General features: G+C 37.7%; 1 protein-coding gene across 2 annotated transcripts in view; it reads left to right on the top strand.

Annotated features, from left to right (window-relative positions):
• Window positions 1–11759, top strand: part of esr2a (estrogen receptor 2a) — a 24537-nt gene extending 12778 nt beyond the window's left edge. For both annotated transcript variants that reach the window (XM_016667418.1, XM_007576835.2), the window contains exons 6-9: window positions 1711–1849; window positions 3597–3730; window positions 5650–5833; window positions 7412–11759. In XM_016667418.1, the coding sequence (XP_016522904.1) occupies window positions 1711–1849; window positions 3597–3730; window positions 5650–5833; window positions 7412–7643 (689 nt within the window). In that variant the 3' untranslated portion in view covers window positions 7644–11759. The remainder of the gene's footprint in view (window positions 1–1710; window positions 1850–3596; window positions 3731–5649; window positions 5834–7411) is intronic.
• Window positions 11760–11979: the final 220 nt, after the last annotated feature.

Genomic DNA, 11979 nt, shown 5'->3' with positions numbered 1-11979 from the left:
TCGGAGGCCGGGGACGGTCAGGGACGGCGGCCGGGACCCGCCGGGGCCCACCGGGGCGCATGGGGGCCCCCGGGCAGGGCCCCTAGTTTGGGACGCACAGATCCACTTTTCACTTCTGGTTCCGATATCAGAAACTGAAGACCTTCCTTTTTTAGACAGACATCAATGCACTGAATTATAAATTTATTTGGTAATTTTGCACCAGCACAGCACATTTAATTAAAATGTTTTATTTGTGTATTAAACGTCTTAATCTGGGACCCGAGTCTGAATTTTATACCAAAAACAAGCAAAAGTGGTGTGACTGTAAAAATCCTTGAAAATTAAAAACTACTTTAATTTGTTCATTTGGTGCAATTAGGAGTAAAGTATAAGAAACTGACAAAAATAGATTTAATCAGTTTTTATTTTTGTCTTTTATATGTGATTATATTTTTAAAAAATTAATTACAAATAAATAGGCTGAATACTTTCATCAAACGTAAAAAAAACTACAAAAAAACCCTTTTCCAGTTGGTTCAGAAAATGCAATTAGGAATTTAAAATGTCATGTATCAAAAACGTTATTGATCCCAAAGGAAATGAAATGTAACTCGTATTAATTCAGATTCTTCAGTGCTGCTGTAGATTGGCGCCAATCTAGCAGGAACAAACAGATATTTATCAGATCTTCGTATATCTGATGTAAACGAGCAAAATTAATCTGCTACAGCAGCAAAATATTTTATAAAATTAAATCTTTTATTCTCATAATTTTTACAACAATGAAAAAATAAGTGAATCCTGTAAATTAAATCGTTTCTATGTAAATGGAGAGCCTGTGGTTTGTAATTAGTTTTTATCTGGTCTGATGTTATAAAACGTCTTCATGAGCTCAGATCTGCCGTCGGCGATGAAACCGTCTGGTGAACATGGCGGCCGCTGTCTCTGCTTCATGCAGCGTGGAAACCCGTCTGCTGAAATTGAAACCTAAAGCTGAGCGAATGTTTTATCAGATCAGACTCTCTCAGGCTGAAATTTAATGACTCGTCACCTTTTTACAGCTGATGTGAGTAAAAATCCAGCAAACGCTGTAAATGAGCCAAAACAAACCAGTTTGTAAAATGAGTCTGGCTTTTTTTCTTCTTCTGTTGTGAAGCAGCCGGAGTATTTTCCCTTCAGACTCGGAGGCGTTCGACAACCTCGGCATGTTGTGGACAATCCTTCACAGAATCCGTCAGATTTATTAAAAAAACTAATAAATCCGACTTTAATCTCAGGATTACGACTTTTCACTAAATTCTGACTTTGCTCAAAACCAAATGAAATGTTATTTTGCAAAGCGCCTTTGAGCAACAAGAGCTTTACGTCATAAAATGCAAAGTCACTGAACACAGTCGACAACTGCTCTCAACTTTCTGACTCTTCATCTGAAATTTTCTCAGAATTTCGTCATTTGATCTCAGATTTCTGAGTTTTTCTCCTCCTCATCATCCAAAATGCCCCAAAGCCAAACTAAACAAAGATCAAGCAGATAAAGCTCTGACTCCAACCAACCACTAATTTCCTGGGTTTTAACCGCGATGCCTGACTTTGGTCTCTTCTTACCAAACGGCTCTGATTCTGTGAATTCGATGCGACCTTTAGATTCTCTTCTGTTTACCGACATCTTTATGCTGGAGGTTCGGGATCAGTTTTGACTCGGACCTCGGTCATCGTTTTCCTCCTCAGGCTTCGTGGAGCTCTGTCTGCTGGACCAGGTCCATCTGCTGGAGTGCTGCTGGCTGGAGGTTCTGATGATGGGGCTGATGTGGAGATCCGTGGACCATCCGGGGAAACTCATCTTCTCCCCCGACCTCTGCCTGAGCCGGTACCGCCGCCGCTTTGATCTCGACGTTTATCGCCTGATTTTATTGCGCAATTCCAAACGCATAATCTACATCCTGAAAAACAAAACCTCTTCCCGACAGCGAGTCAAAGTTTAGCCTTTGTAAATGCCATCCCCAAAGCGGGGAATGAATGAAAGCAAAGATGGATGCCAGGAAACGAGGCGTTCTGCATGAGGAACCAGAACCAGAACAATTACACAAGCAGCCACCAAAAAGAAAAACGACTTGTTGTTCAGACGTGACGAGTTGCAGGACATTTAACCACGTTCCAGGCGGTGCGTTTATATTTAACGGTTATTTGAGCGATGGATTCATCTACCGATTATTCGTACAAGTAATGGGGTAAAAATTGGACTCAATCTGCAGATTTTTCATTTATACAATATTAAAAATGCATTAAATATCCAAATAAACAACTTGATTCATTTTTAAATAAGAAAATAAACATTTTTTAAAAAAATCTAAAATTCAAATTTTGTATATTTTTCACACAGTTTTGGATTAATTACTACAAAATGTCCTGATTTGAGTCGATTAATTACTAAATTAGTTGAAGATTATTCCAGGAATAGATTTATCACAATTATTTCTGATCAGTATGTTCGATCCTGTATTGATTAGAGAAAAACTGATTTAAATTTGTGCACCCACACTGCAAGACAACTAAATCTTACAAAGTATTTTTGTTCTGTTTTTTAGTGCATATATCTTAGAAAAATGAAATAATAATAAATAATTAACTCACAAGTAACTTGAAATAAAAAATAGGAGCTTTTTTGAGTCAATTATTGATTTAATATTGACAAAAAGTAATAGTTCCACTAATTTAATGTAGATAAATAAAATATATTTTCTGTCTTATTTTTATAAATTTTGTTTTCATTGATGGAAACATTTCTTCTTTAAATTTTGTTGTGGCTTTTTTTGTTTTAAATTTCTGAAGTATACATTTGTGTTTTTTTAAATATCAGTAAAAATACAAATACTGATATTTTGTAACATTGTTTTAATTTATAACAATGTTTTGCTGCCAGATTATTTCACTTAACATTTTTCTCGAATTGTAAGGGAAATAATCTGCGTGTGAAAGCTGAATTTAAGGAATTATTCTGTCTTGCTAAGAAGTTAAATATAAGTTGTCTTATTTCAAGAAATTTGCATTAAAACTAGACAAAAATAATTTGCTACAAAACTCAAATTTTGATCAATCTTAGAAATTTTAGAGAAAGAAAACATGGAATTTTTAGTTTGAAAGATTTAAAATTGACATTTGACATTTCCGTGCTGCAAAAAGACAAAATCTCACAAAGTATTTCTTTTATCTAGTTTTACGTCCTCTTCTTACTAATATTAACTAATTATTGACTTAAGCTCCTATTTCTTGCTGGAAAGTTACTTCAGTTAGTTTTATCTCATTTCAAGTGAACTAAGATATTTGCACCAAACTAAACCAAAAATACTTGGTAAGATTTTGTGTTTTTGCAGTGATGAGTCGACGCAAACTGCACATTAATCTTATTGTCATATTTGTGCAGACATGCAGACACAACACTGCAAACAATTTACTTTCATTGTTGATTATTTAAAACGGCTCTGATCGCGTTTTCTGCAGGCCGTCTGACTTTTCCTCTGGATTTTGTCGTCTGGCTCTGATGAATTTTCCTGAACTGTTTGTGCATCAGGGTTTGCAGCAGGATGTGTGTGTGTGTGTGTGTGTGTGTGTGGCAGGGAGGAGGGCAGCTGCGTCCAGGGCTTCGCCGAGATCTTTGACATGCTGATCGCCGCCACGTCCAGAGTGAGAGAGCTCAAGCTGACGAGGGAGGAGTACGTCTGCCTCAAGGCCATGATCCTCCTCAACTCCAGTGAGTGAGCGCGTCTGTGTGGGCCGCCGCTGCTGACGTCACAGATGAAACATGGCCGCCCGGTTCGCCGGAGGCTCGACGGGAACCCAAACAAAAACAAAACCAGAAACGGCGTTTTCTGCTCTGATGAACGCAATGTTTCATCACAGTTTGATTTAAAGCGATAAGTAAAACATTCAGCCTGGATGTTTTCGTTTAAAGGAATTTATTTTTAAAAATTTGGGATTTCAGGAGTTTTTTGGTCATGTGGAAGAAATAATCAAGGCCGATCAAAACTGCTCAGGTTTGTGGTTCAACTACAGATATTTGAACACAACATTTTACAAAACAGGATTAAAACTTCAGGAAAGAAAAAGACAGAAATGGGACTTTAAGGATTCTGACAATTTCAGAATTTAGTCTGTATTTTAATTTTGACATTTTCTCAGAATTTGACTTTAATCTCAGAATTTTTTTATTATTGTTTTTTTTCCAGAATTTGGACTTTGATCTAAGAATTTTGACCTTAATCTGAGAATTTAATTTTTTCTGAGAATTTTGACTCAGAATTCTGATTTTTTTTTTTTTTGGCTTTTAATCTAAGAAAAAGGTCTTATTTCTTCTTCCTCCAGTGGCTCTAATCCTCGTCCATAAAGTCTGACTTTGCCGTCCTGAGAAACCCTCTCAGGACGTTTCGTACACGTTGGCTCCGCAGCGTTTCGGCTTCGCCTCATTCGCGTCTCTTGCTGCGTCGGGTGAGAATGAGATGGAACGCCACAAACATCTGGACTGTTTAACATTTCACTGCTCCTTCCAAATACGCCCGAGTCGGCAGAATCCTCCAAATGGTTCTGAGAAGAGATCTTCGTCTTGTTAAAAAAAAAAAAGGGAGAAAAATGTAGCAGAGGCTCTGAATGTTCCTAGAGACGCAGTTTGAGGCGAAGTTGGCAGAATTACCAGTGAAGAAACTGCAGCTTCACTGTTTCACGGCGGCAGGATGAGGAAACGATCAACAAGCGCCAGGAGATTCCTGAGGAAGGCAGGTGGTCAAAATCCCTCCGACTGCAAAAACCCAGCAGCTTTCAGTTCAGCAGTGACATTTTGTGTTCAGTTTGAGTCGTTTTGAGCTCTTACAGCAGCTGTGTGTATGTTTACAGTCGCTGCTCGTCGTGGCCTTAAATGCGGCGGTTTGATTGGACCAGAAAATGACGCAGCTGCGTGTCCAGTCTGGCAGGTCCAGCGTCCTGATGCGACCCGCTGGTGCAGAGTGGAACTAAAACCAGCAAAAAGATGGGTCAAGCGCTCTGTGGGCGTCTTTATGCCAAATCTGGAGCGAGAAACAAAGAGCTTTTTCACTTGATTTTATGCTCCAAGTGGTAAACTTGACAGGGAACATTAAGCGGCGTAAAAGATGGATTAGCACAACGCACTGGTTGTAATTTTAGCAGCTCTGCGGCTCCTCTGCAGGATGTGGTCAGAAATGAATGCGTATTCTGAGAAGGAAATGTGTCCAAGTGGTTTTAAAGAGATTTACTACATAATGAATTTGTTCACAGCAAATCCATATCGGGTTCTTTGAGTGCTTTGTTTTCCGCTCCGAACATTTGATGCCTGAATAGTTTCCATAAACACAAGCTGCGTCTTTCTCCGGCGTTACATAATCGCGCACTTCTCATTCCTTTTCTCACATGTGATTGGTCACAAGAAAAAATGAGTTATCTGCTTCATTTTCATTTGAATAGAAGCTAAAATTGTCTTTTTTTTATGTTTATTGCATTTTGCCACGAGAATCGCATTAAGCTGACACTTTAAATCGATTGAAGGTCAATTTTCTGCTCTCGCTTCAAGCTTCACACGCCCTCATTGCAGCTGTGGACTTTTCGTCTGTCTCTTGGATAATTGGACTTTGCGGCTAGCTGTGATCTTGTCTTTGTGACCAGACATGTGCCTGAGCTCAAACGAAGGCAGCGAGGAGCTGCAGAGTCGCTCCAAGCTGCTGCGCCTCCTGGACTCGGTCACCGACGGTCTGGTGTGGGCCATCGCCAAGAGCGGCCTGACCTTCCGCCAGCAGTACACGCGCCTCGCCCACCTCCTGATGCTGCTCTCACACATCCGCCATGTCAGGTAAACGGCTCACCAACGCTCCGATGCTGCAGGCTCCTCGCCGCAAAAACTCCTCAATGTCTGACTGACACAAGACTTAAGTGGGAGGAAAGAGGAGGATGCAGACGTACAGCGAATAAAAGTGGAAAAATGTTAACGGCCGCATCATGCTGCGGGGCGATCAGAGTTTAGGAGAAGATGGATGGAACTAAATAGAGTAATTCTGGTAGAAAACTTCCTGGAGGCTAAAAAAATGATTAAATTTGGAGCTAGAACTGCAATAGTTTAAATATGATGCATATTTAAAGGGGATCTATTATACAAAATTCACATTTTGGGCGTTTTATGCGTTTCTACTGGTTCTAAAAACAGACCAAGTGTTGAAGGAAATCCACCCAGCTGTTTCTTTTTTAGCAGTAAGTTAATATCTGTGGTGTTAATTCAAAAACCTTCAGATTGTTACCTAGCAACCCAAGCTGAACTCCAGCATGTTTGGTCAGCTGTACAATGGCTGCTGGAAAAGGCAAGTGATTAGTTATTGACTTACAATCCAGAAGCCACTGACTGCATTCTTGTTCGTTGTGTAGGAGGCGATATTGATGCTTTTCAACGCTGTTCGGTTCTATGGTTGTGAATCTGTTTGCAGCCATTTTCACAGTGTAAATGTTGATTTGGGGCCATGGCCTGCAGCAGATTATTTAGATTTAAATGACAATGTCATCATCTAAGACTGGGACTGTCGAGTCCCCAAAACCTGTACTAGAGTAAGAGCAGCACTACTTCATGTAAAAGTAAAAAAGTATTTGGTAAAAAGTAATTGGGTAACTGATCAAAATATGAATATTTAAAAATTACCTCATCAGATGGACCAAAACATAAGTGGAAATTTTGGTATTTTAAGAACCAAAATGACAATAATTTATATCAGAAACCAAAAAAATGTTTCCAAATTAATTTCTGTCATAAAAAAAAACTTACAAAACTTTAACAAAAACTGCAGGTTTGTGTTTGAATTTTCAGTTAAAACGTGTTTTTTTTCATTCAGTGGGTAGAAAATCCAGAAATTTTACTCAAGTAAACGTAGCGATACTTCCTAATGAAATTACTGAATAGAAGCTAAAATAATTTCTTCAGATGTTTATTACATTTCGCCACAGGAATAATATTAAGCTGACGGTTTTAATGAATTGAAGGTCAGTTTTCTGCTCTCATTTGAAGTTTCACACAGCTTCATTGTAGCCGTTTAACTTTTCGTCTTTGCCAGCTGTGATTTGTTTTTGCCAGACATGTGCCTGAGCTCACATGTCTCAGGCACTTTCTACACTGTAGAAAGTGCACTGTAGTAAAAATACTCCTAAAAGTATATTTTTGTCAAAAGTTACTCAAACAAATGTAACTAGTTACTATCCAACTCTGCTGGTATTACTTTGTACTTATAGAAATCTTATAGATGTTTTTTGGGTTTTTTTTTCTCTTCTTGACATATTTTTTGATGTGCACCTATAGTCCGGTAAATACGGTAATCCCAGTAGCATGGATTACAGTCTGTAGTTTCTTAAAAACCTGTAACTTCTTGGCCTTCCTTCTTCCAATGTGCAGTAACAAAGGCATGGACCACCTGCACTGCATGAAGATGAAGAACATCGTGCCTTTGTACGACCTGCTGCTGGAGATGCTGGACGCTCACGTCATGCACAGCTCCCGCCTCCCTCGCCGGCCCGCTCAGCAGGAGTCCACGGATCAGCCAGCGGCGGCGGCGTCCGGCGGCCCCTCCAACACCTGGACTCCCAGCAGCGCTGGAGGCGGGGTCGAAGCCCAGTGTTCAGATTAAAGCTCCGATCCGACGACATCTCACTGGACCGACGCTGTTCAGGAGCAAAGACCGAGAGCTGGAGTCTCTGACCACTGGTGAATCTTCAACACACTGTGCACTGCTGCTGGTGAGTTCTCAGAGGACAGACCGGACCTGGAAACGAGCCGTCATTCTGACACGCAGCGTCAGGACTTTCCACTTCATATAGGGCATCATATCAATCATCGTGGATCACTCAGCCTTCACTGTGACACACAGTGTTGCGTTATTTAACTCCTGTAGAGTTGCTTTGTCACAGCTTTTAACAGCAAAGAAAACTCGATTAGATTCAAATAGCTTTTTGTTCTATGATTTTATTTACTGAGGGAGAAAAGCTTTGCAGACCAACCTGGATCTATGTGAAAAAGTCAATTCCTCCATCTAAAATCATGACCAAAAGTTTTTATTTAACAATTACCCAAAAATTAGTCAAAAACAATCCATGAGTTCACACAAAAAAAAATAAAAATAGATCTATAATAGTGCAGGCCTCACTTATCTTAAAGATCAGAGTTCATGATTCAAAAAATAGAAAAAAATGGGCAAAAATAAATTTAAAGGCCCTCCTTATAAAATCATTATGTTTAATATCCAAATATGCTTAAAATAAAAAGCATAATTTTGGAGTGTTTAAATCCGATTTGCGGTAATTAATCAAAGCTGGAGAATCAAGACTCCAAAAAAAGGCAATTTGCTGAAAGGCCAACATATTAACTGAACTACATTTTTGAAATACATTTTGCATAAAAGATTAAATAAATAAAAAAAAGTTGTAAGCATGTTCAAGTCAAAACTTAAATTAAAAATAAGCAGAATGGCATGTTTTTTTTTTCTTTTATCTGATTAATCATCAAAATAATTACGTGCGGCCCCAATTAAGAGAGTAAAAAAACATTGAAGATTATTGACTCTTTGCACCAAATCATTCAGGCGCCATGATGGACGTCGGAACTGAGGCTCGGGAATGTTGAACAGAGCGACTGAAATTGTTTTCCAAAGTTATTTTTGCCACTTTATTGATGGCTTATTCTGGTTCGAGTCGAGCTAATTTGTCTGTGAACGTAACGCACCTGAATGGGCCTCATAGACGGTGATATTTGCAGAAGCTGGAAGCGGCTAGCTTAGGAACCGACCCGAACCTGCTCCATCCTGACGTGTTGCTCAAATTACCGACTCTGCCTGAATTCACACATTTATGTCATAAACGGCGTTTCCCCTTAAAACGGAGCAACATTAAAAACGTAAAAAGACGAGATGCTAACCTTACATGCTAGGCTACATGACGGTGCGGCACTGTCTCCATGGTTACCAACGGTTAGACACGGACCTTCTCTATAACGCGATATTTGATATCCGTCATCAAAAATACTTATAAAGTAATTTAACTTTAATCTTCGTACCTTGTAACAAGTGATCGCTGATTTCACCGAGGGCTGATTGACGGCCGCTGCATCAAAGTTTTAAAATATGACAAGTTTGGTTTCTATCCGTCTGCTGGTGCAGCCGACCGCGCAGCACCTTACGACCATTCTCAAAGTGAAATCAACTAAATAGAAGCGATATTAGGTTACAGGTGTCTGATTTTAGATGGGCTCTAAAGGAGCGCATTGATCCATCATGGCGGAGTGGGCGGAGTTCTGGAGTCCGTGACGTCACGGTCAGTCAACAGCGTCGCATACAATCAGGTTGGATGTTTTGGTTACTCCTCTAAATAAATTAAATCATTTAGTTTTTCTACTAAATTTCATTTAATCTGGAACATGGAAGTTTGACAGAAAATAAATCTGCATGGAGGCAATTACTTTTCCACCGCACTGTTCATCAAGGCTTGTATTGTTAGATGTAATTAAATTTTCTGCATAAATGACGTAAAACCACTAGATTTCTACATCATAAACAAAACCACTAGATTTCTACATCGCTCCTCACAGCTTCTTCTTTTTCTTACTGCAGTGTAATTTGCAAACAGAAATGCCTTAAAAACCTGTTAGAATGTAAAAAAAAAACAAAACAAAAAAAAAAAAACTGAAGTTTTGTTTTTGCTGTTAATCCTTTAAAAATTAAAGTATTACGAATCAAAGAGGCATAAAACAGGATCTGGCAGACTGAAATGTGCACTTGTGATGACAAAAACAAAAAATGCTATTGGAGCTCCAACCAATAAACTACCACTTTGGTGAAATCTTTTAAATGCAGGTTTAAAAAGTTATTTTTGTCACTTTTTGAGGTAATTTTACAATTGAAAACCGTCTTTGGTCCAACCCAAGTCTCCTCAGGGCACTTCAGCTACAAAAGAAAAATAAATGTTAAAAGGTTTTTCCCTTTAGCCTGTTTTCCTGAACTGGGATTTTTTTAGAAGCATCATTTTAAGTCGAGTTTATGCAAATAAACACAATTTTTAAGTGTTTGAAGACGAGCAGACATAAGATTTCGAAGTAAAAGACGGTGATGACATCACTGTGTAACTCCTGACCTGCAAAAAGTGACTGCAGAATAATCTAAATCTGGTCACTTTAGGTGATTTTTACATGGCGGAGTCCATGTTTATAAATTCACCGTATTCGATGAGATGGAGAATTTTTATTTTTTTAATTTCAAGCAGAGGTCTGTTGAAGCCGTAACTGTGAATCTTTAGCTTTAGATCTATAGCAAACCAGGAGTTTATGCATTTTTTAAATATAACTTTAAGGTTTGGATGATTGATGGGTTTTAGGAACTACAGCGTATCAAACTACAGATTTATACATTCAGAAAACCAGCTAAGCTCAGTGGTAAAGCCAGGAAATGTTAAAATTTCACTTATAATGGAAGGCAATATTAACACCTAAACAAAGTATATGGTCTTAAAATAAACGATGCTGAGCCTGGCAGCCCGCCAGGCTTATAATACACCGGAAGAAACCCTGGCGATAATATATTATTAAATATGCATTTACTTAAACAATCAAAGTTAAAACATAAAACAGGAAGTTTATTGTCTTTAATAAACATCTACAAAGTTTCATCTTGTTTCACTTTCTCCATTTTTATGACTCGATAATTAAACTCTTCAATGTAAATAGGAAAAGTTTTCCTTTATAAACTCAACACTTTGCTTTGAATATCAAAGTTTAGCATCAGAGCAGACGACACTTTTTGTAAACAATAAAAACTGTTTGGATTTGTTGGGTAAGAAAGTAATGGGTCTGATTTTGTGATTTAATGGTTGATAAACTCACTTAAAATGTTTATTTTTGTAATCCGTTCTAACAGAAAATACTCGCTGAAGTGTCCAAACCTTAAATAAAAATATCTGCTGCTAACTGAAGGTTAGGATATCGGTTCCAACAGATCCCCAGTTTTCTCTGAATTTTTTTTTTTAATGTCCATTTGTGCCTCGTTAAAAACGTTTTATGGAAACAAAGCACTTAACATGTATGGATTGAAGGAATACAACAAAAAGGAATAAATAAAATGCATAATTATAGAAAAAATCTATTTTAAAATAACTTATGTAACTGAAATTGAAGCTTAATTGCAAATTTTTTGAGCTTTATTTGGGTTTATTCGTCTCCACTTTGCTTTTTTTTTTTTTGTGAATTTAAGCCGTTTGATCAAAATTTATTCCTTTTTGTTTTGTTCCAAAGTTGGGCGAGATGAAGGTGATTTCTGTGATATTTTGCAGCTTTGACAATCACTAAGATTTACGGTTGTTTACCACAAACAGGTCTCTGGACTTCTGCCTTTTTCTCAGCTTAAACTGTATTATGGCTGTGTAGAAAAACAAAACTGTCGATCTTTGTTCATTTCTGGTGAAAACTTTTAGTAATAAATGTTCAAACCTGTAATATCTGTCGCCTTGTTATTAAATGAGGCAAATGGAGAATGAAGGAAAACAATTAGGATTTACTAACAGAAAATCAGACATAAATAAAAAGCCTTACATTCTGTACACAAACATCCTGCTACTAAAAATGAATCAGATTTATAAAAACACAAAACAGTTTTTTTTCTAGGATTCAAACATGAAACACGATGAAATGTTGAATGTATAGAAACATTATGGAGCCGAGTCATTTTAAAGAAAAATCCGATTTAAATCCGACCTGAATCAGTTAAAACAGATTTTAAAGAGCTAGAATAAGATAAAAGGCATGAGAATATAAAACGGATCTGCTTATTACTGATGTTTTAAACAAAAATGTACAAATCAAGCCTTATTTTTAAAGTGAATCAGGCAGTTTTACCGTCTTTATTTTTAAAATTTCTCCTTTTGATTCAGTTTTTAAGCCTCAGAATTAAATTAAATTAAAAATTCTAAATGGGTATAAATAAA

The sequence above is a fragment of the Poecilia formosa genome, unplaced genomic scaffold (genome assembly GCF_000485575.1).
Source record: "Poecilia formosa unplaced genomic scaffold, Poecilia_formosa-5.1.2 Scaffold1, whole genome shotgun sequence".
Taxonomy (NCBI): domain Eukaryota; kingdom Metazoa; phylum Chordata; class Actinopteri; order Cyprinodontiformes; family Poeciliidae; genus Poecilia; species Poecilia formosa.
The sequence above is the reverse complement of the archived record's forward strand: the minus strand, read 5'-3'. Positions and strand labels throughout refer to the sequence as shown.